The sequence below is a fragment of the Melospiza georgiana genome, chromosome 6 (genome assembly GCF_028018845.1).
Source record: "Melospiza georgiana isolate bMelGeo1 chromosome 6, bMelGeo1.pri, whole genome shotgun sequence".
NCBI lineage: Eukaryota > Metazoa > Chordata > Aves > Passeriformes > Passerellidae > Melospiza > Melospiza georgiana.
In genome coordinates this window covers 17,543,159-17,568,477 of record NC_080435.1, presented here as the reverse complement: position 1 = coordinate 17,568,477, position 25,319 = coordinate 17,543,159, and the positions used below count along the sequence as shown (strand labels likewise).

The 25,319-nt window shown below is 38.4% G+C and overlaps 1 protein-coding gene across 3 annotated transcripts in view; it reads right to left on the bottom strand.

Moving 5' to 3' along the window:
• The window catches only part of PLEKHA7 (pleckstrin homology domain containing A7), a 146,681-nt gene that overhangs the window by 75,366 nt on the left and 45,996 nt on the right, over positions 1 to 25,319 (bottom strand). Inside the window, exon 1 of one of the 3 annotated variants that reach the window (XM_058025402.1) lies at positions 21,661 to 21,855. The exons of the other annotated variants lie outside the window; for them this stretch is intronic. Coding sequence (XP_057881385.1) covers positions 21,661 to 21,731 — 71 coding nt within the window. The 5' untranslated portion in view covers positions 21,732 to 21,855. Of the gene's footprint in view, positions 1 to 21,660; positions 21,856 to 25,319 lie in introns of those variants that run through there. 3 annotated transcript variants of the gene reach the window in all.

Here is a 25,319-nt window from a genome sequence, read left to right as displayed (position 1 = left end):
TACTCTTCCAGAGCTGTGAGGTAACACACTGTAAAACAGGGTACGACTGTACAAGCATAATGAATCCTAAAGCATTGCAACACCCACAAAGCAAGTTCAGCAAAATTATTTGGCAAGATTAAATTGCCAGTGCACTTCTATAAACCTGAGTCAATTAATGCCACCCGAAAACCTGGATCTCCAAATATAAGTCTCCAAAACTAAGCTCACTCAGAGATGAACTTTCCTACGCTACTTAAAATCTTCCTACCCAGTTACTTTCTAAACTTAATTCACCCAGGTACAACTTATAAATAACTGCCCTGAAACATCAAGTTCAGCCTAACATCACCCAAAAAATGTTTGCTTCTGTAGTATCATAAGTTGTCATTTTATTACTGTTTTTTGGCAACCATCTAAAAATCCAAATCTAAGCCAGTGGTGTCAATACAACAGATTAAACTCCAGAAGTGATGAGTGGCAATATTCAATCATCTCAAAGTACAACACTAGAAAGACACAGCCACATTGTAACGCAAGTTGCTGTCAAATCAAAGTGAAAAGAGGGAAAATGTTCCAGTTCTGAATACAAAGGCATTCTTTAGGAAAAATTAAAAATAAATTCATTATTCTTAACTTGCATAACACAAACTTTGTTTTCTATCCAATATTCGGGAGACCTCATGTTATATGCTACAATGTCAAGCTTTAAAGCTCCTGAATTTAAATACCATCAGAGAGCTCAAAAATCCTGCAAAGACCACATGTACATTCTACATTCCTTGGATGTGGAAAGGTTTGCAGAATAAGACACTGTATTCTAAAGACATAAAGAAAGAGCAGCTTGAACATTTTGGCACCTCAAAATGTTTGGTTCTAGATTCCTTACATACTTTTTTTCATTCTCAAATACTTCTATTGACATAAATGTAAGCATGAGAACTACAAAACAGACACAAAAACTATTTTGTTGATGTCTTAGAAATTTACAAGTGAGAGTTACTGGGAAGGGAAAAAACCCACTAAAGTTCTATTTGGAAATAGTACTTTTGAAATAGACAGAGTTTTGTTTTAACTAACAGGATCTAAAGAAAATAAACAATGTAACAGATTGAAGCTCCAACAGAGATGTTTGTGACTAGTGAGAACTGTAGGGAAGCACAACAAAAGAAATAAATCAGCCAGTACTTTGCTCTGAATTGTGTGTGAGCCCATCTCCCTGCATCTTGTATCAAAAACCTGCTGGAAGAAAAGAAGGACCTTGACAGCAGGACCAAGAGCCATGTTGTTTCCTAACAGTGCTCTCTAGAAGTTTACCTGAAGGGAGAAAAAGGACAGATGTACTCTTTTTATTAAGTGATCTTGCCCTACCCATAAAATCCCAAATGCAAGGATGGTGGTTCAATTCTGAAGGCATTTTCTGCTATAGCTAAGAGCAAATTCTTAAGAGAAGAGAAATAATCCATATCCATGACATGTAACACCAACTATTTTTGGAAGCAAGGAACCTTCATCTAATGCCAAGTACCACATACCAAAGACACACGCAACATGCCACATTTCTAACTGCTTCCCAACAGAAGAATAAAAAAATCATTAATAAGCCAAGCAACAAATAGAAGGGACTAACTGAACTCTTTCAAGGACTGTCCTGTAAGTTGCATTAATAGTTTGTACAACCTGACCTCCATTATATGCTTGTAGAATTGTTCTGTCTGTGTATTCGGTAGAATAGGCAAAGAGGTCATTTAAGATACTAGAAGTAGGTATTAGCTCTATTGTTACCTTACATAAATGTTAAAAAGCTAGGGTACTTTTCAGCTGGATCCTATTAAAATAGCATTCAGTTGAGGCAATGGGATGCTTTTCTAGGAAGCAATGTCACTCCAGTGCAGTTATCACAGAATCAGAAGGGGTTATACTGCAAGGAACCCTACAGATCATTTAGTTCCAGCCCCCTGCCATGGGCAGAACAGCTCCCACTAGAACAGGTGGGTCAGAGCCCATCCAGTCTGTTCTTGAACACTTCCAGGGATGAGGCATCCAACACTGCTCTGGGAAACACTGCAGTGTCTCACTACCCACACAGAAAAGAATTTCTTCCTGGTGTTTAATCTAAACCTGCCCACTTTCAGTTGAAAGCCAGTGCCCCACATCCTATCACCTAACTCCAATAATGAAACGATCCCCACCTATAAGCTCCCTCTAAATACCCAAAAGCCTCAATAAGGTCTCCCTGGAGTCTTCTCCAGGCTGAACGCCCCCAACTCTCTCAGCCTTTCCTCATGCAGGAGGGGCTCCAGCCCTCTGATCATCTTCACAGCCTCCCGCTGGACCCACCTGACTGGAAAACCATCAGGAACCAACTCCTGCCACCTAAAACCACGAGTGGCCGGACCAGCAAAAAACCCCTATGTCCTTCATTAGGCACATGGCATTGCACACACACAGCTCAGGTCACAGGACTTTCCCTTAGGCAAACAAATTTCCAGCAGCCAAAGAAAGTCACAGAAACACTGCAGGGATTTTCCTTGCTTCCTAATGCTCCACAACTGAGATGTTCTCTTCTGTTCCTTGAACTCCCAACTGTTCCCTGGGGCTCCAAGTACAGGTAGTTCCAGTTCTTCACAGAATTACCCTGTCCTCTTCCTCACACAGCAATTAATGTGTAACAATATTATAATCAAATTATAAACATATAGGTTATACTAATGTATAATTAAACAACATTTACAATCAAGATCACTATGTATTCATAAATTCACGAATCAAAACCAAAGTGTTAACTGACCTATGAGATTCCAAATTAAGCAGACTTTTTAAAATGCAGAAAATTTAGAATGCAGAATGTGGGACATTAGCAGGCAGCAGTTGTATCTAGGAATTAAATCTCAATGGTATCAATTAGCAGATTTCTCAGGAAATCTCAGGAAATAATTAAAATGGGATTCTCAATTCAGTCTTCACAACACCACTTTAACTGCAACCTCCATAATACAATAGAGCCTTGGAAAACTTTTCATTTTTAATCTTCTCAGGGCCTGTATTTACAGTATTATTTTGTAAATATGTTTCAGACATTCCTACGTCTAAATATCACAGCAACACAGTGAATGTATTGCTTCAGGCTCCTCCACCCCCAATCTCTCTAAACTATTCACCCTCCAGCAGGATTTCCCCTATGCACTACTTGCAATCCAAACAGCCTGTCATAACACTGTGGTCACTACAGAAATCCTGAACTAGGAGCACAGGCAGCAGGGATACATTTTAACTTCCAAAAGCCAGCAAAAGTTCCAGACACACCCATCTCAACCTTTCTCAAGAATATTTCCCATTAACTTTTTACACTCTTCATTCATGGAGAACGATCAGCAGCTGCAACAAGCTGGCACCAAAACATAAGAGAAAATTAGAATCTAAGCCTTTGAGTTGCAAAATAACGTTGCTCTGGCACACTTTTTCTCCTCCTTACTGTATTTTCTTCACCTTTCTCAGCAATACCATTTATTGAGATGTTTTCATTCACAATCAATCACTTTCTTGTTACTGAAAAGTTAGAATGACCAAAGAGAGAAAACTACAGTGCAGCATCTCTGTATTTCCATTGTGGAGTTTCTAAGAACAAATTTTAACAGCTAAGACTTCTAAAAAACATGAATAACACTTACTGCTACTAAAACCATATCATTTAGTTAAACATCCACATAACCCTGAACCATAGCAGGCAACACTTCCTAATCATAAACTAAGCATTACTACAAAGCAGGTAACAAAATACAGATTAAGATAAAACTTGTAAAATGCCAAATTTTTGTGGCTTGCACATGCTTTTGTCCATCAAATATTTTTGTAGTTAGAAGTCTAATCACATTATTTTAACTGGCAAGAAGCAGAGTTCCTGCAGAGGACTAAGGAATGAAGCATGAGTTATAGGCCCTTATTTATTATTTTCCAGTGTGAAAGATGGTTATTTTACACAAAAGGCAGAGACCACATTTTTCGCTCACTGGATCACAAAAGAGTTTTGCTTCATATTGCCTATATTCATCATGTTTAAAAAAACTATTTTCAAATTCTTCCGTTCATTTTTCTTTAAATGACAAACTTCTGTGTGCATTTTTCCCTCGTGTACAGGAACAGAATCAGCTATTGTAGTTTCTGAACCAGTACTCTCTCTGTTATTTGAATGAAAATGCCTAGAAATTACTCATCACACTAAAAATTCCCTTAATGGAAAGGATTTATAATGGTCAATATGACTGTAGTATCAGAAGTATTTTTACTATTAAGAAAAAAAAGCACACTACAGTTTAAAACACAAAGCAGTTTAAGACAAACAAAATAAATACTGTTTAGATAATTAACCAGAAAATGTATTATCTTCATTAGGAAGGGGAAAATTTCTGCAGTGACAGAAGCCACAATTTCCAAAGAACAGGAAGAACTTTTACAATAGTGAATAATAATAATACCCTTTGCATAGTTGAGACATATTAATGATATCACCTATAAGTCTAAATTACTGCCTTGGTAATATCTGAATTACTTCATGGACCAAAATAAATCCATAAAATGAAACCTGAAAAAACTGAGATGGCATTTACCTACTACTACAGAAAAACTGACTACAGTTGGAATCTGTGATTTACTTACAACAATGTTAAGACATGCTCAGTTCAAACACTTCAAATGGGACAACTCACATTTCTCACTGTTTGCAGAATTAAGATCAATGGACACCAAGCTGGACACCTTGTGCCCGTCTGTGAACAATTCTTATGTGCCATGTTTTGCAAAAAGGTTTAAAAATCACTACCTCCAGGAAGAGCTAAAACAGAGAGAGTGGCAATCTTGTAAAGTGTAAGTCTACTGAGAGAAAATATAGAAAACAATGATACCTAAAGCTTGCATGCAGTAAAAAATACACTTGAGTGCTCTTAATGTAATGTATTTAACCTCATGTTTAAACACTGCTTTTCATGTAAGAACATGTTCTGAATCACTGAGCTCATAAAGTCATGAATCAGAAACAAACAGAAAAAAGGCTTTGAACATCCTCAGTTCTCTTATTCCTCAGCAAATGAAACCAAATCCTGCCAGGGTTTACAAGCACAGAATGACAGGTCAGATCTAAGATATTTCAGCACCTCTGAGAAAAATTTGACCAATTTGACCAAATGCACAATTATGGAGAAGATTTCATTGCATACTTGTTGTTCCAATGGAATTTTCCTCCACAAACACAGCAGTCCTTCAGTTCATCAACTATTTCAGCGGCAGTCTGCACAAAACAAGTCTTCCTGAACTTCCCAACTCAAAAATTAACATTCCCCCCCACTCCCAAATATGTTTACAGGTACATTTTCTTGTACTTTTGTAGACACATAGGCAAAAAGAAACATCCATTTAAGATATGCACACGTATGAACACACGTGCATACTTGAGGTTTTCACCTTGAGACTCCAGATGTTTCTGAAGTCACACAGATTTCCTAAAGATTGAAGTTCTCAAAATGCACAAAGTTGATCTTTTACACATGTAGTAGAGGCATGTAGGTTTTGATTAAATGTCCTCCATGTAATAAAGGTATTAAAGGTGTTAAATTGCGCCAGTTGAAATCCAAGAGAAACCTTCAATTCAGCTGAGTATCAGGAAGCTGATAGATCAGGAAGCTACTATAAATTAATTCTTGTTTACCAACAGCAAGAAAAATATGAACTCGGGCAGCCAGATGAATAACAATGACCTCTGGGAATTAAAATATTTCTCCCAAAACAACTCTCAGAACTTAAAGAAAGTATCTCATATTTGAAGAAAATATGTGTGGCAAGGAGGATGTGCGTGACTGGATTATTGTTGAATGCAGAGTTTTGAGACAAACACAAAACTTCAGTGCTGCACCACCTGATGTAATCACAACTTACAAACATAATTGCACCTTGTAAATCTCACTTCCCTCATCATCTTTAAAATCATCATGGAATTTACAGGGGTAAAACACTGTGGAGACTGTAAAATCAAGAATGCAGAATTTCCCCTACTGAGTGTATGTCCCCCATACGTCTTTTGAAAACCTGGTAAAGAAATCCTACTTTTTCCTGAAATCCTTTCTGAAATACTGCAAATGTTCATAATGGTGCTCTCAGTAGCACTTACTTTCAACTTGCCACTCAACTGTCACCATGACAACAACAAAAACCTTTCCATGCCTGGAGAAGACAATAGGAGTTTTAATTACTGAAATTCATTCTGTTGACAGTTTGAGTGAAACTAAATTCTACTTTCAAAAATAAAAAATTGAACTACCAATTTAAAATGGCAAGAATTATATGATTTTTCCCCCTCTTGGATATTCTGCTCTTTGTGTTTATTTCCTCACATTCAGATTTCACACTTGGTATTTATCAAATACTTTGGTAAATATGATTTTTAGGATGCTGGCAGAATATTTTTCATGTCAATGCAGACTGAGTTTTTAAATTCACCTCAGTAGGAAATCTCAAATATTTATGAGGGACTGATTGCCCAAGCCAATATCCCCACAGATTGGTTGGTTACCTGCAAAGGAGTGCAGGTAAAGCTGAAAGCAAGATATCTTGTCTTTTCTAGTCTTGTGGAAGGGAAAAAAAAAAAAGACAATTATAAATGCAGCTGTGAGCTTTTAAAAATATAATGAGTTAGATACTGTTTAAAAAAATTAATTAAAAGTCATCACACTCTGAATGCTGCAGATTCTTAAACATAATTCTCCACCTTGACAGGGCTATTCATTGCTCACAGCATGCATAAACAATTCTGGATATTAAAAAAAATTTTCAGTTCCCTGTTAAAAATACACAAGGGGATGAAAAACAGAACATTTGGTGTTAATTCTTCTCCAAGCTACTACAAGGTACAAACTCCAGCAGTTATTTACACAACCACATAGCCATGTTTTTCTCCAGCAAGCTCACAAATGGGTACACATTGGTAATCTCATAATTTGCTGTTATTTGCAGCTGTCCTATAGCTTACCATCAGACAATAATATTTGAAGCAAATTCTGAACATCAATCAAGTAGCAAAGGACAAGAAGTGGAGTTGACTATTCTCAGGAGATAACATATTTTTCTATAAGAAGAGCATCCTTGTGTGAAGACTCAGTGTTGGATTACTGAGGATCAGGTTAGATCACACAACAAAGAAAAAACTTGACTTCTTGTCTACCATGACATATCCTCTCAGGAAACATAAAGAAAAAATCCTATGATACAAGAATATATAAATTAAGAAAAAGACGCAAAATGATGGGGAAACTAGTATATGTTTCAGAGAATGTCAATGAATGGGGAATGTAGATAGTTTGCACACAAAAGAAAAAATCCCATTTTCTTTTGATGTTAAGGACCTTTGTTCACATCCCAAGGGGAAAAACAACGAAACTGGACCACTAAGCATTCCATTTTGATTATGCAGACAGATTCAGAATCACAGATGCAATTAGAAATTCAAACAGACCTCTGAGATCATCAAGTCCAACCCACGAGCCCCACGATGTCCACCAGCCCACGGCACTGAGTGCCACATCCAGTCTTTCCTTAAACAGCTCCAAGGACAGTGACTCCAGCACCTCCCTGGGCAGCCCATTCCAATTCCCAATCATCCTTTCTGTGAAGAAATTCCTCCTGATGTCCAGCCTGAACCTCCCCTGACACCCCTTAAGTCTGTGTCCTCTCATCGCTGCTTGCCCGGGAGGAGAGATCTGGCTAGAGCCTCCTTTCAGGCAGCTGTAGTGAGTGAGTGACAAAAATCCCTCTGAGCCTCCCTTTCCCCAGGCTAAAAACCCCCAAATGCAATATGAAGAACAAAAAAAAAAACAACAGAAGCACACAGGAACAAAGCAAATATTCTGATACTACAGCATGTCCTTATGAACTATGGATTCAGCCCAGGAAAAACCTTCCCATGAAAGATTCCCAAAACAAATATTCAAGAAGGACACTTGGAAAGCATAAATTCATACAAGTTTCAGGTTCAATGGGGAGAACAAAAACATGTTTGATAAAGTGAGAATGAGTGACTTTCTATTGATCAGCAAGATCCTGACATGACCAAGAAGGCAGTGTTACATGGAGAACCATGATTTCACTACTGATCTCTTGAAAGTAAACGACATTGCAGGAAACTGGAAATCTTGGGAGGATGCATAAAATAGAATATTTGAAGAATTCATGTCTGAAGCAAACAGCTTCACTAATACCACAAATAGTACCGACAGCACGGAACTGTAGCCAAGTACTTCACAAACATTGCAGAAGCCTCCAAAATGTCTAGAAATAACTTTTTCACAGGAAGTGATTTAAACCATGAAGTCATTAAAAAGAACACAGATGGCAAAAAAGGAACAGTACATGTTCAAAAGTACATGGCTGTTAGATGCAGTGCATAAAAAATTTCTCATCTTACTATTTAACTTCTTATCTAGTTCAATGATTTGGTTCATTACTTTTTCCAAGTCAAGGGCATCATTTTTATTGTCATCCAGAACTCATCAAGACACTAAATGAAGCAGAAAAGCACAAAAAGTCAGCTATTCTTCAAAAACATGTAGATATTTTTCTACCAAAAAGAAGTGGCCTTCTATGAAGAGTTAGTGTTGAATTGCTTATTATTCCAAGGGCAAGAAGTGGTAGGGAGTCAAAGCCCTTTATTTCTGTATATTTGCCCAAACCATGATCAAGCAACAGTGATGACTGCCTCTCTAAAATGCACCATTTAACAACAGCAGGCTTATTGACACAACCCAGCAAGTTCTAGAGGCAGAATGTTCTAAATCAGCACCAAAAAAAAAAAATTCTGGCATGTGTACTGATTAGAAAAATCAACTAAATAAAAATCCATATCCTTAATAACCTGTATTTACTTTGTTTAAGCTATCACGCTATAGAAGTTAATCATTAAAACCAGCAGAGGCTTTATAACCAACACTGATTTCAGTCAAATTTCCTACAGGAACCAAACAACTCAGGGGGACTCCTGGAATTATTTACATCAATACCTTGAATCCAGACTGGGTTGGATCAAGACAGCAAACCACTAACATAGCGCCTGAATAGAGGTTTTTATGAAATATTAAGGTATTCAATCCTTTTCACAAAAGCCTCAATTGATAGGAACTGCCAGTATCAATTGAAAAATTCAAGCCTTTTTAGGATGTGTCAGACCCAGCTATTTGTCTTAGAGCTGATCACTCATAGCTGTGCTTATTACGAAGAAACGGAGATGTGCAAGTTATTTGTGCTACAATATATTTCATCTGCTAAGATGCAGGGGATTTCACTTGAACAATGGATAAGATTTTCTAGTGCAGCAAAGAAAAAAAAGATCAGAATTCAAGATGAACAATCCACAGTGTGACAGTGGTTTTAGAGTAATACCTTTAGAAATCTTCACTAAAACAACAATAAAAATAACAAGTTTTATACACACACACTCATTTTGTACTTTCCTTCACACAGTAAAATTTGATTCTATGTTAAAGCTTAACCAGTATCACAAGTGGGGTGAGAAATGAATGATCTTAGCTCCTTAGTAATTTACTATAGCCTTAACTGAAGATGAAGCATCCCTGAAAGTCAAACCTAAAATAAAGGAATAAACTTGCATTCTGCCAACTACCCAGTTATTATCTTAAATCACTCCAAACATTTTCCTGGCTATCTTTAGCACTCTGACTTGCACCTCCATCATATCCCATCAACATAATACATAAAAGGGAAAAGAAGAACAATTCTGTTTCTGCAGTCTTTGGCTTTCCTCTGTTCTGGGAAAGAGACTTCATCTATTAGCAATAACTAATTACATTTGTGCTCTACAACACTTTTATGTTGGTTTCCTTATATTTTAAAATGTATAGATAAAATTATGAAGTGATGGAAGCCAGTATCAACTACCAACATGAACCCATTAAACTAAAACAAGAGGAGCCAATAAGCCAATCCCAATTTTATCTGTTGGATTATAAAGCTCTCATATCTGGCAATTTCTCAAGTACTATGAATGCTTTAGTTTGTTCTGTGCACAGAAGCATTTAATTTCTGTTGATCAGAATGAAAAGCACTAGTTTTACTAGCAGAAAGGAGAAGCAACAGATTCCAGACATCTATAGCATTAATCATATTAATCAAGCTACTGGAATTATTTCAACCATTAGCTCGTTTTCCTGAAGGATCTTCAAGAACTTCCAAAATCACAAATATCCGGGTACATGTTATAAAAGGCAAGTAACATTTTAGGAGCAATTATGAACATCATATTTTTAAGGATGCAAAGTTTCAGCATGCAGTTTAACTTTAGGGAAAGCAAGTTCTAAGTTAAAACTACAACCACCACTTCCAAAGTAGGAAATAGAAAAAAAATGCACATTTTATACTCTGCTGTATACTTAGAAATTTTAATATTTAGAGAAAAAGTTCTCCTTTGCTTACACCACAAAATTATTTGCCTCAAAACTGTACCCAGTTGTCCATACCAGTCCATACCAGCTGTCCCTCTCAAGTAAGTGTCCTTTGGCACTACAACCAGAGTTAAAAATCTTTTGCTCCTGCCTAATCAAACAACAAAAGAAATCCTCAAAGAATTAATCCAGAGATACTCTTTCAAGAGCATTCCTAGTGATTATTCAATCACCATGCATCCATCAGATTAGATTCCCGTGTAATTTCATGCAAGCACCAAAACACAGTGATCCAAACAGGCAGCAAACAAACAACACATTTTTTGAAACACACTGCAGGCCATTGGCACTTTTCAAAACACAAGAGTGTTGTACATTACAAACATAAGGCTAAATTATTACCATTTTCATCTCAAAACAAACAAACAAGCACCCATCAAAACAAACAGAATAAATCAAAGAAGGGCAGCAGAAGACCAAGTTAGGTGGTAGATATAGTCAGGACACAGGGAAACAATCTTCACCTCTTGAAGCACCATTTGCGTGACTGCTGCTGATCTCATTTCTTTGGCAACATTTTTCCAGAAGAATGCAAAACATCTGCTTAGGCAACCACCAAATTACCAATCACATCTGGCCAAGTAGCAGAACTATAGGGGGTTTTGTGAAAACATTAACTGATGTGCACGCAGCTGCTTTCCTGTTGTCTGATAGGAATACTGAGAAGTCACCTCTGTCCTATGGCTACCTCCCACTTCTGCTTTCTGTGCTGGCAAACACCAAAGAAAACTTTCTCAGTTTCTGTGTGAGTACTTCCCACAGAGCACAGCAACATGAGCAAATGAGCACATCATAACCCAAGCCCTGCCATGACAACTTTGAATCCAGAATAAATCAGCAGCTGAAAGAAAGCCAGAGATGCTACTTGGAAACCAATGATGTTTTGAGCTCAAAAAGATGGTCTTAGTACTGAGTATCATGGTGGCTGGCATGGCTCTGACTTTGAGGCTTTAAAGGTAAATAAATATTGTCATGGATAAGGAAGCTGACGGCAGCATAGAAGCCTAGTCAAAGCAACTCTTGCATTCCAACCAGTTCCTGCAGATTCACAGGGCAATTCATGCCATTTGAGTTTATCAGTCCTGGTCTACAGCAGTTTTTCTTTCCACTGTCCAAAAAGGGTTTCTTTCTTTGAAAGAACCAATTCAACCATCTGAGCTACACTTCTAAACCTGAACCACGATGGCTTGCACAACACAAGGCGCCTCCGGCTGGGCTCCAGTCAGGGCTGCCAGTATTTCATCAGAGCTCTGTGAAGTAAACACAATGCACAGCTTTGATCCAAGACACATGTCCCAACACTTACACATCTCCACTTCCAAATCAGTGCACTTCACCGTGATCAGCAGATTAACAACGATCACTCTACCAAGAAAGTTCTGGCTGGCACTCAAGCAGGGTTTACTATGTTATATGTGATGCAAGGAGAAGCTGAATAAATTGTCAAGACAAATGTGCAGCATGAGGACATTCACAACTGGAAAAGCAACCAAGGAATAGGCAAGAGTTTAAAAATAACAGCACAGAGTAGATTCACGTATTGGGACACAACTGCTTAACAGAACTAATTAGGCACCAGCATTGTTTCAAAGAACTTCAGCCCAAACTCCCGTTGCAGTCAAACTCCTGACACATCCTCCACTCAAGCAGAAAAGAATAAATGCTGCCAGTGACTCTCTATCTGTAATACTTTCAACTTCCAAAAATTCACTCATAATACAAAAAACAAAGATCATGGGAGTATGTTTGTGGACTTTTACAAACCACACTTTACTCTAGTTTAAACTGAAACCAGAAAGAGTAGAGAACATTTTAGAATACTGTTTTAATATACATTAATACTGATAAAGTATACAGGAAGTTTCTTTCAAATCACTGCAGTAAGTAGACTATGCAGACTTTGAAAGTACAAACATTCAATGCCTTGATTGTTGAGAAAATTTAGGTTTTAAAACATGCAAAATTGTGACATTTAAGCAATTGAGGTTTACAGAACAGCTTGTACTTTAAAATAAGGGGCTTATCTTCAGGAGCTTTTAGCATCTGTAATGCAGCACATCATGACCCAGCAGGGTGAGAGTGGGCAGAAAAGAATACAGAGAGCAAGTACAATGGAGTGAAATCAAGACCCATGGTGCAAAGCAATAGAAAAGTTTACATTACCAAATCCACTGCACATTTGCCTAATGTTTTCAGCACATGGAAATAAAGTAAGCCCAGCAGACAGCAGCAATAAATCCATAAAAGAAAAACACTTCTGCCAGGGAACATGAAAGACTCTTAGTAGGCACTAATAGATCCATGCTGCTTTTCTTTAATTCTGAATTGTGAACTGAGATTTTAGTATAACAAGTTGACACAGGCCACATTCTGCATTTTATCCATCTATGGTAGTACAGTGCAGGGAGAAAACAAACCTGCCTTGAAGGTTTCCACATGAAAAGCCAAAATCAGAATGAAAAATTTACTGCATCTTTCCCCATCTAAAAGCTATACCAACACTTCCTACTGTTCTTCAGGGATACAGAACAGCTCAGAAAAGCTGGAGTTAAAACACCAGAAATAGCTGGTGGACACACGAAAATCATTCTAAATAAAATCCAGTTGATTTACAATACAAATACATATTTCCAATCAATACACACATGCTGACTTATTAGTGGGAACAAGTCACAGCAGAGAAACTCTTGTGAACAGTATTTCTGGACCTATTAAATCACCTCAAAACTCACTCTCTCCAACAGAAGACAAAGGCACAATTAAAAGACTCCACAATTATAGGTAATACTCTTAAGTTTTTCTTTTACTTCCCTTATTCCCTTCAGGCAATCTTTTTTGTTTTTTAAGAGCAATGGAAAGGACAGAGCAGCTGTAGGAAAATGAAGGGCAACACTCTAGCTTTTACCTGAAAGGGGACAGGAAGAAGGAATGGAAAACAGTAAAGGCCAAAAGAAGCTGGGAAAGACCAGACAATTACATTTTTCAGAACAGTAATAAATGAATAACCGACAGTTATGAATTCTATAAACCAGGATGTATTTCAAATCCAGAAACCTTACCTGGTAAACAGCACACAAGCATAAAGCAAGTAATTTTTATTACATCCACTTCTGAATAGGCTTAAGCAGAGGGAGTAACCTGTAAAAAACCAGAGTGGGGACAGAGCTAATGACATGTCTTAGAGCAAGAAAGACAAGCTTGAACTTGATGCAGTTTAACAGGAGAGCCAAGAAACGGATTTTTCAAATGGATGATGTAGTTAAAGCAGCAGGTAAAATGTGGATTATTTAGGTAGGAACAGGGAAGAGGAGGGGAAGGGCTACAGAGCTCCAAGAATATTGCAGCAGCCCTGCAGAGAGACAAGGCCTCTCACAGGAGGCTCTACAAAGCCAAAGGGAAAATGGGCAAGTCTGCAACACCTTAGGGAGAGGGGCAGCAACGTGCAGGCAGAGCTGAAATGTGAAAAGTGCAAGAACAGAGCAGAGATGCTGTCCCACTGCAGGAGAAGGCAGGAGCCACAGAGAACTGAGCCAGCAGTGCCACAGCAAGCAAAGTTTAAGGGCACAATACCCAAGAGCTTCCAAGGAAAGAGAATAACATGCAACAATGTCTGAAAACAACACAGGGCTCAGTTTCTGAGGAAGAGCTCAATGGGATCAGATTTTTCACTGGGGCAGGTCATAGCCCAGACAGAAACACCAGCATAGTGCCCTGGCACCCTCCCCACATGAGCTCATAATCTCAGCCATTACAGCCCTCTCCGCTGTAATTGTCTGTTTCAGCAGATGATTATTCCTCACCCAAAGCCATGAGTGAATGAAACCTCTTGCAGGAGCTGAAAACCTGATGTAAATTTTGAAAAGGCAAGCACCATCAGCATTATCTGCATTGCAGTCATCTCAGCAGCACAGAGGCATTTCCACGTCAACAGGACCAACAGTCTGCTTAAGTCAGAGTCTTATTTAAGATGGCTCTCCTCACTCAGCATGTGAGAAAAAAGTAGTCTGGTTTTCTGCTAAAGGTCTAAAAATGGAATATATAAGCATCCATTTACTAAGTGCTCAAATTTATTCTCCTCTTCTGCAGGAAGATGTCCTTCAAATGAATTGCAGGACTCATGAAACTGGATTAGCAATGTCATAAATCACACACCTGCCAAAATAACAGCATGAAAAGTGAGACTAAATATAACCCACATCTGATTTGAATAGATACAATCTATATTTAACAATTTGTTATAACTCAAATATTAGCAGACACTTATTCAAATATCAACATAAATCACAGCATTAGTTTTAATTTTCCTATAGTTAATTGTTTTAAAAACAACTTTTAAGCTTTTGCAATGCCCTCGTTTATGATTTAATAAGTTTTGAATTTGCATAAAGAAGAAACTTGCAAATTTATGCTTCACAAATTTTCTGCCAGTACTCCAATTTTCTTCCTCCAATCCAAATTGTAACAAATTCCTAGTTTACATTTCTCAGTTTATCAATGAAATGCTTCACAAACCAGGACCACTTCTAGGACCATTATTTAAACTGCAGGATTTCACACAAGCCAAAATTTCCTTCATGTATACTGGAAAGAACAGTATTTCTCTATAGGCTCAATTTCTAAGACTCAAACTTAGTTTCCATATTTAATTTCAAAACCATTCTATTAAGAGCATAAACTCAGAGTGTTACAGGGTGATTTTGTGACCCATGTTTTACTGCTTAACCTGGACTCTCACAATACTCCAAGTAAATCTCAGAAAACCTCCCCACACATCCCTGTAAGGATTTTAAAACGGCAATCAAGAGGTACCCAGGCACCCTCAGCTACAAGAGAATCAATCAGAGCAGAAATTTTGGGAAGCACACTTCTAAACTAAGAGCCTTGATAATTCATTAACTTAATGATGCAAGTAGATTAGTCTGTTGAGGCAGAAGTGGTAACAGAAAGAACCAAAGAGAATTCAGAACCATCATCATTGACAAAACCAAGTCAGCCTACATTTACACCAACACAGACAAAATTTTGTTTCAGAACACACAGTCAAATTCCCCTAAATCAACAGAAACAATGCATAATGTTCCAAAAATAAGGGAACAAACTGCCACTTCATGCTGAAGTCCTCAGAATAATGCAAGTACAAAACATTTTACATCTGAATCTCTAGTTGCACTAGACTTTTTCCTTTCTTCATAATGAATACTGTGTTAGAAAACAGCAGTTAAGTAAAAAGCCATGCAGAACTTGCTTTAACTGGTTCTGCCACCCAAATATCAATGTCATTAGAAGAACTGCAATTACATTTCTGTGAATAAGAGCCTGAAATACCTGAAAGCACAAAGTAAACAAGACGAAATATTCAAACTTCCAGTCAGAATTAATTAGAAAAGTAAGCAGTCCACATCAGAGCTACTGCTTTGCACCACATGCAGTTTATTCTTTTTGCCTCCTTTTAAGGACACTTAATAGACACCATTATCATAATGCTCACATTTTTCCTCAGAGTTTCCTCTTTCCCGGCAGAATGATTTACAATGAATTGTTGCAATCGGGCACCCGTTCATCTGATTACACCCTTCCCAGCAAGTGTAAGCCGAGCCACACTGGGAGTGTGCACAGAGAGACCTGAGGAGCCCCAGGTGAGAGAGACGCCTGAAGAAGGCAATGCCCGGTGGAGATCAACAGAGGTGGCACAAGCACTGCACCCCTGCCAGCAGCTTCACCCGGGACAGCAGCAGCACACACAGCTCCACAGCTGGTCCTGCAGGTCACCAGGGAGCCAGGGGCAGGATTGGGTCCATCTCCTGCTCACGGGGGCTTTGCATTTCCAATTAAGACGAGACAAAATAGGGGAGAGAAGGAAACACGGATAAAAGGAGAGCGAGGAAAAAAAGGGGACCAGCAGGAAAGCAAGAGGTAAGAGGCGAGGAGGAGCAAAGAGGTTTGCTATATCAGAGGCATTCTGTAAGAGCTGCATTCCTACCAGCTCCAGCTTTCCAAGGGAGAACGGAGGGAAGCCGTGCAGCGCCACGAGGAGCCGCAAAAGCGCTCTTAATCACATCACCACCACGTATGTTAAACACACCTTAATCTACATCTTCACCACCTCATGCTTCTGACTTCTGGACACAAGTTAGAGATGACCTTGCAACCTGCCTCACCTTTAACAGTTTTCCTATCAGTTTGTCTTCTCAATGAGCACCTTGTGCTTAAGATTTATTCCTTGCAAGCTGAACTCTTTTTTCAAGTCCAATCTTGCTTAACGAGTTACTTTTTATGATGGGAAGCTTTTTTATGCGTTGTTTGTTCTGTCAAGCCCAAATAACTGCTGACATTCTAATCATGAGGCCCCTTACAAAAAAAAAAAAAAAAAAAAAAAAAAAGTCTTTTGCTTAAAAGCAATCTTTTCATTTGCCTATAAAGCAATTATATATATATATATCATGTTTAAATCATTTTAATATAAAAATAGCCTGCCCACATTTTAAATATTGCAGAGTATAAAATACATAAAACTGTCCTCTTCAGATTTTAATCATTCCCTCTCTTACCTAAATCTGAACTTAATGCACTCCTACAGCACCAGCTTTCTTTAGTAGTTCTTCCCAAGCCCTGAAGAAGGAATTATCTTTCTAAAAACCAGAGATCAATCTCTGTCTTGTAACACGAAAGCTACATTTTGCTGTAGCCATATATAAGAACCAAATTCTATGGGGAAGCAGCTTCTAAGGCCAGCGTGAATTTAGCACACCATGTTCTTGCATATATTTTGTCCATTTAGTCAAAAACTCTGCCCTCCTCTTTCTCCTCCCTACAGAGGAAAGGCAACAGCTCTGAACTAGCAAAGAACATAAAATACAGGAAGTTTTGCTCAACTGATTTAGTTATTCCAAGAAAAATGCAACTGTAAATCCCTGTAATACACATGCCTGCTGCTGAATATTCACAACAGCAATATTAAACAGCTACCCAGGTCTCCAGGACTTGCCTTAACACTAACAAACAAATGTTGTAATATAATTTTTGTTATTCTTGATTACTATTTGCCTGGGCTCTCAAGAGATTTTAATTTAGGTAAACTTATCAAATTATGCTACAAAGAAAACTGAGTAAATTTGTTTCTTTACAAGCATTCACTGTTCTTCTAACACTGCACAACATGCAAGCAATCCAGATTTATTCCTCTGTCTAAAATACAGCAGCTTTCTTTTTTTTTTTTAATTTAAAAATGGATTCTAACAAAAGGTAACATTTGAAGTGGGCAGTGGCTCCTTCTTTAAAAGAAAAGCAGTGGCTTAATGCTGCAAAATCTCTTCCCTTTTCCTGCACGTTCACTACTTATTTTCAGTCATAGTAACTTAGGCTACTGCTGTGACTGGATGGAATTTGCATTAACTGCATTCAGAAACAACTGCACAGGTGCAATTGACTCATCTTGAATTCACAAGACTACAAGTTTTCACTATCAACAGCTGGATAGCTGTGTTTTCCCCCTTTTCTTTATTAGCAGGCAGAAGAGGTACAACAGCATGTGTGATTCTGAGACTTTTGTTACAAGTGTGGTTTCCACTGGCCTTGCTGGAAGCAGGAATTCCAGTGTTACACAGGCATGCAGAAGGTTCTGAGTTTGGTTAGGACAAAGGGGAATCTCCTTATGAAGGGCATCACAGTCCACCAGCAAAACTCTAAATACATCACAAAAACAGCAGTAGCTGCTCCATAGCTGAGACACAGCTGGGTTTTGTATCGGCTCACATCCCCATGTGAGGAAGGAGATCTAACTCCTATTCAAAACTGCACCTGAACGAGTATCTGTGAGGCAAACAAAACCAACAACTGTTTTCTAAAATGGCTACAATCTGCTGATAGCCCAGTGGAGCTGACAGCTCTGGCTTCCCCCATGAAACATGTCTAGGATATACCAGATGTCTTCTCTTTGCCAAAGAAATACTCACAAGACTCCACTCTTCTTGTCTGGCAGCCTAAAGCAATGAGAGATAGCAAATGTTCTTACAATGAACAGCTCTTGCCATGCCAGGGCAACTGGGGGAAGACATGAGTGCAGCCTTTGTTCTTAATCTCTACTGACTAAGTTTATGAAAATCAAACATGGTAAGACTGTTTTGAAAGGCTTTTGAACAGACTTCCTTCTACACCATATGATATACAAAGAAAACCCAACATTACATGATGAAGCAGGTGAAAAAATGCAAGCTCTGTGGCTGATGCCATACTAGCCAGAGTAATGACAGGTTTACTTGCAGGCTTACTTTGGCTAAATTTACCATTTAAATTTTAACAACAAATTCTACATTTGCTGCTACCTATCTTGAAGAAGACAAATTATAGTTGGCCATATTTTCTTCAAATTTTTCTATCAAATACCAAATCAGTAATAGAACAAAGATGATAAATTACTTCAAGTGTTTTTCAATCACATAGAACCTTTTCTGCAACTAATACCTAGATCAGATCTCTTTTATTGTACCCTTATAAAAGAAAAATGAGGTATTTTTTTATCACTAAATTATATTAATCTCTAAATTTTCTTCAAATACAGAAAAGCAAGAAACACCAATTCTGCATTACATGGATACTGAAAATGATTTACAATATGGCTCAAAAAACACAGTCCCCAAGCTGAACTCCTGACTTATGCAATGCCACAATCCATAGCCAACCAGGACACCACGCTACCCCTCTGTGACCCAGTTTTGGAGACAGCATCTTGGTCATCTCCAAGATAAACAATGCCCTGAGCAATCTTAGAAAACCACAAACACTGACTGTGCATTCCTCCAGAACCAGCTACCAGCAATACTCCATCCACATTTCTACAAAAACATTATTCCAAAACTATTCTTCTTTGTGGGTAACAGAAAGCACAATCCGTTCTGAACACTAACAAATCCCAATGACAACTCTGATCCGTGGAAAATTAGTTTTGTCTACAAAAAAATGGCAAAAGCTTCCTGAAGAGAGAGCTTTTCCAGAACTCTCTTCAGGACTTTTATGCCATCTCAGCTGCAGCCACAGTGCACTGAATGCCTCTGTCAATACAGCACAGTCAAGCCTAGCACAATGTCAATATAGCATAGTCAAAGTCTAGCATAATGTACACTAACCTTTCCACTAGAGATCACAAACCAATCATGATCACAAACCAATTATGATAAACAGTAGACCCACTGCCTATTTGTTTTACTGGGAAAAGCTCACTCACCAGAATATGACAACTGGAGTGGAGACTAATTCAGCCCTGTCTCTGTAAAGTACATTACTGCCCAGAACTATAAACAACATTACAAGCAAAAATGGATATGTGTTACTATTCTGAGAGAAAAATTCTGCACTGAGGATGAGCTCTAAAAGGACTGCAGGATTACTAATTTCATATTCTACAGTTACCAGTGGTTGCAGACAATGTAAAGAATTTCTCTTCTTAGGTACTGAAACAGAGCTGCAAAGTCAGAATGACTTAGTCATTAAAGGAAATAAGTCCACCCAATTTTACATACATAAACCAGGATCTTAATAAGCTCACTTGCATATAACAGAAACTAATTATCTTATCTGAGAAGTATGAAACACAGACTTCATTGAAATGCTGAATAACTATTTAAACCCATGTAAAAAAGAGAAAGAGAGAATTAAAACCAAAATGCAGATAAGCAACAGGGATCCAAAAGTTCAGGAACTTTAATCTCTCTCTTTTCACAACAGAGGACTTGGAATCCACTCATGAGACCTTCATTCTTGTCCAGAAGGTCACTGTGGAAACTTGGGAGTTGGGTTGTGGCTCTGGACATTCTGATCTTAAGGAGCAGGAGTGAAAAGCTGTGACTTTGACTGAGCACCTAACACATGGGTGGGAAGACAAGGTTTTCACATCAGCTGCCATTTACTGAATTTCTCTTGTCTAACTTCCAGATTATTCATGCTTTTTATCACAAAAAAAATGTCCAGACAAAAACCAGAAATGTTACTAGCCTTCAGCATCCACTCAAGTCAGGCCAAAGGACAGCCAACTATGAGCAGTCACTGTGACTGACCTCTCAAGGGCTAAATCTGGTACCCTTGAGCAGACAGCCCCAGTAGTGCTACAGAGGTACAAACATGTGAATTTATTTCAATAAACGCATTAAAAAGTGTGTAAATCAACTCTATGCAGAATCACTCTTGTTTCTACTCACAAGTGACCATCACTGCAGCCTTACCAAACTAACCACTGTCTATGCTGCAGTTTATGGAGATTGCCACATTCATTCTCTAGATCTGAGTATGTTAATAATTGACTTATTCTCTTATCCACCTCTTCATATGTCTTACTGAAAGATGAGTAATAGCACAAAACTCCTGTCCTAACTCCCATTTTCCCCTCCCTCTGTTATTGTTGCAAGGACTTCAGATTTAGACACAATAAAGAGAGATTACATTCCTGTATTAAGGTGTGCCAGAAACCTGAGCTCTTTCAGCCACAGAAGTACTGTAACACATTACCTCTAATTATTATGCAATATTACAGTCTTCTACAGCAAGAAGAGTAATTTCATGGTTAGGATCCAGCCCATTCACTAGGAAACTGTTATACAGCACCTTCAGAAGCGAGGATTATTAATAAAACAGGACTGTTGAGTCAAAAAGATAAAATAAGAAGCTTTTACAATTCAGCTTTACCACAACACTGGTATTTATAACCTTTTCACATGTGCACATTTTGTGTGAACTGTCTTAAAAGCAAAACGTCAGAAAGCACTTCTGTTTATTTACCTTATGTAATTATACATGAAAAGACTTAAAATCATTCACGTTTTAGAAATCTATATTTCACAACACCACAGATATCTGGCTCCCAATAAATGACAGACATATCTGAATACGTAACTCACTTTAAAAAAATCTCCAAGGTTACAACTTCATTTTTCCAGTTAGAAAAACTCTGAAAATATTTAGCATGTTTAGAAATAGAAATATTTGCTTTAAACAAAAGTGAACTTAACTATAAGGTCAGCCACATAGCATTCTAAAATAGTATTTATGGCTTTCAGGTATTTAATAGTATTTAACTCTCCAATTTCATATTTTTTTTCTGAGAACAAAGAAATGGGGGGAAAAAAATCAGTTAACATCACGCTACAGTTCTATATGCAACTGCATTAAAGGTAAAACTTAAAACACGATATACCTGCATGACACCTGGTAGAACGGATATCCTGGCAGAGGAAGGGAGTTTGAAAATCCAGACTGGCTCGACATCGCCTTCAGGTATTGTATCCACTTAAACCTCTTCTACATTCCATATGTTAATTCCTTACATTATAAAAATACGTTCGTACGTATCCATCTGTTTGTCCGTTCAGAGCTACCTAAAAAGAAACCCAGCGCACACTCGAAGGTCTCGAGGCTTCTGCCTGCATTTCAAAGTGCTTCCTCAGTAGTGAAATTCCTCAAAGCCCACACCCTCATGACATCACATACTACCGAACGATAAACACGCAGCCGGCTGCCGGAGCGAGGCAAGGGCAGCCCTGCGCGGCTCCGGAGCCGCATTCCCGCTGCCTTCCAGCCGGGACCCGCTGCCCAAGGAGCGCGGCCCCGCTCGGGCAGGCAGCCAGCAGCCAGCACAACCCATTGCCAGTGCCGCAAATCCCCGACGCCGTGGGCAGCCGGAGCCGCGCCGCGGGTGGAGCATCCTCAGAGCCCCCCGCAGGAATCGCCTGCCCAGCGCACCCATCCGCGACCTTGGACGTGGGGACAACAACGCCATCCAAACGTGACACTGCACACTGTTGTGTTACAGGCAAGCAGACTGCACTGCAAGCCACGGCAGCACAAAAAAAAAAAAAAAAAAAAAAAAAAAAATCACACCGAGCTTCCCCTGCTTCCCTTCCAGTGCTACACCCCCAACTATGGGAAAAGCCGGGAGATGGAATCTTAAACCACGGTATTTAAGCTGCTGAATAGAGATATAAAATTATGTACATGCCTCCCTGCAGCATTTTACTACTGCTTAAATCAAAGAAATATCAAAAGCAGCGTTTCTTTTGATATACAGCACAATGGTAAGTTACATTAAAGTTATTTGGGCATGCCATCCTCAAGAGAGAAAAAGGAAGACGTGAGTAGTCACAGCATTGCCCAGTGGCATGACTAATGTCAAATAGACTTAAATGATTATCTACCTACACTACTCTTAAAGAAGGTGTACAGTGCCCTCACACATGGATTTCCTTAATTTAAGCAAAATTTTAAATAAAAGAGATTTTTAAATTATTTCATTACCTATGCTAGCTGCACTGGAAAACATTAAAACGATGGGTTTAATACCTCTGCCCGATGACATACTATTTACTTTCATATTATTTTGCCTCAGTGTTGGAAAAAGAATTATCAGTTTCACCTGGTTTATCCCAAGTTTATAATCAACATTTCCATCATAAGAGAAATGGTACAAAACTTTGTCACTATCCTAGGTACCTTTTAAAGTCTGATTTAAAAGACAGTAAGTCACTGCATAGGGCTGCAATTCCTTAAATCTTATAAAAGTGCCAGGAACACTGAGAGCACAGTCTGCCCAAAAACGTTTTGGGTTTTTTTATTTGCCCAACTGATGTCTGGAAAAACAAAGAAGCTTCTGGGTACATCATTTTGCATAAATTTTTACCTCTCTCCTGGCTGTAAAGAGCAAGCTTGAAAAGGCAATTCAAGCACAAATAACATGGTGGCATCAGCTGAAATTTTACAAACAGACTTGAAAAGGCATCATCTCTCTCACTTTTAGTGTTGAGCACCCAGTACAAAAACTCATGACTCTCAAAAACTACTTGGGGAATGCCAACAAAAAAGCTGTGCGCATGTGAGAGGAAGAGAAAACTCTACTAAAGGTGTCCAAGTCCTAATCAGGGACATTGGGATAAATACTGGGAGCTTCCCCGTGGCCACAGCTGCTGAGGGAGGTGCCAGTGATTGCTCTGCCCTGCTGGCGCTGGCCCTGAGGAGTTCCCTTGTGTGCACAGCCCTGGAACACTTGCACTTTTATTCTGTGTATTTACTCATCTTCTATTTGGTGTCTTCTCAACACTGATAATGGCAGCATTAGCACATTTTGCAGTAATTCCCATCTCAGAATGACTCCCCCTAGTCCCAACCAGGATTTAGGATGTTTCCATTGGATTTGCCAGCTGAAAAAGAATGTCAGTGTCAAGTCAGCAGATTACAGGCTTATAAATTAGGAGCCTTAGAGGTTGCCAGTGGCTTGCCATGACATTTTGCAAAAATCACACAGTCCCTTAATGCCTAGCTTATCCACATAATAAGGAAAATACTGCCTGACAGCAAAGCAATGATGTGAGGTTAATTTTTTTTTTGTAATTAAGTATTGAAATCCTCTGATGAAAGATTTATGAAGGGATAAAACAGCTGTAGCATTTGAGGGAAAAGATGTGTGGGAATATTCAGAATAGAGCTTTTTTTTTTTTTTTTTTTTGTCTCCTGCTCGTAGCTCTTACACAACAGAAGCATTATTGCTCTGAAATTTCAATTTAAATATAAAAGCCATTTAAATTTTAAAATATGGTGGAAAGTGCAGTTCTTAAATGGGTGGGCAGCATTCCACAGCATTTAAAGACAGGGATAAGTGAGATGACAATAGGCAGACAAAAACTGTATTTAGGATGATCTTTACAGAAGCAGAGCCCTTCATTGGTAGGCATCAGTCATTTGGAAACTAAAAGGAAAAGTGTGGCTTAAGACAGAGAAAAGGGAAAGAGAATCTGGTCAGGACCAAAGAGAAAGCCTCCCCACAATGAAACCCAGCATTTAACAAGCGCCCCTTTTAATTAATTAGTTCCACAAGCAGGCTGGATTGCAGAACACGACTACTTTTGGGATCCAGACCTAACCTGCCAAACATCCCCTCCACTGAAAGAGACAAGTGGGTTTCATTCCAACTGCAGTCACATCTTTTGGAAATTTACTTCTGTGTTTCCGAGCCAACAAGCTCACTTAAAAATAACCACGTTAGTATTGTTTGGCACAGCGTGCCATGTAACACTTATTTCTCTGCTGGAACAAAATTAAACCAAGAAAATAAGTTTGAAACAGAAATACTGTGTGCTCCAGAATTCACAGTGACCTCAGTACTGAAGGAAGTGACCTGTTAGAGCATTTAATGCTGCTGCTGGAACAGGTATGAAATACTTAACTGAGATCTAGCTGCAGTTCAAAAAGCAATAACAGGCTGAAAGACTGGAAAAGAACAAATTCATTTTCAGCTATTTCAAACAAGTAGCATCCTTGGTAAACTAATGGAAAATTTGTTTAAAGCCAAGTCAGGCTGAAGAAGAAATAGAAACTAACCTCATAACTAGCAATCAATTCCATCAAGTCTGGAACTGAGAGCATTCTGTAGACAATTATATGCATTTTGATATACAATCACATAACATAACTGAACATAAAATGTTCAGTATTCATAAAAATAGAATTGTCACACAAAAGTTATTGTAACATCAATACCATAAATCAGTAATTTACTCCCATCTAAAGTGTTATATTTGATATTTTTGCTGCCTGCTGTATTAGTGTCTAATAAATTAGACAGTGAATTAGAACAAAAACAAGACATGTAAAATAAAATTAGATGCAGTTGGAAAATAGCAGTATTCACAAAGAAAATATTGCAAAGATATTCAATATAATGAGTAGTACTTAGATGACCTAATGGAAAGTCTTTCCCTCCTTCCTGTACAAAACACAAAAATAAATATTCAACAATACTAAAAATAATGGCAAATTTGCAAATGAAGGAGGACACCATCACTAGAAATTCAAAATTCACCTAGA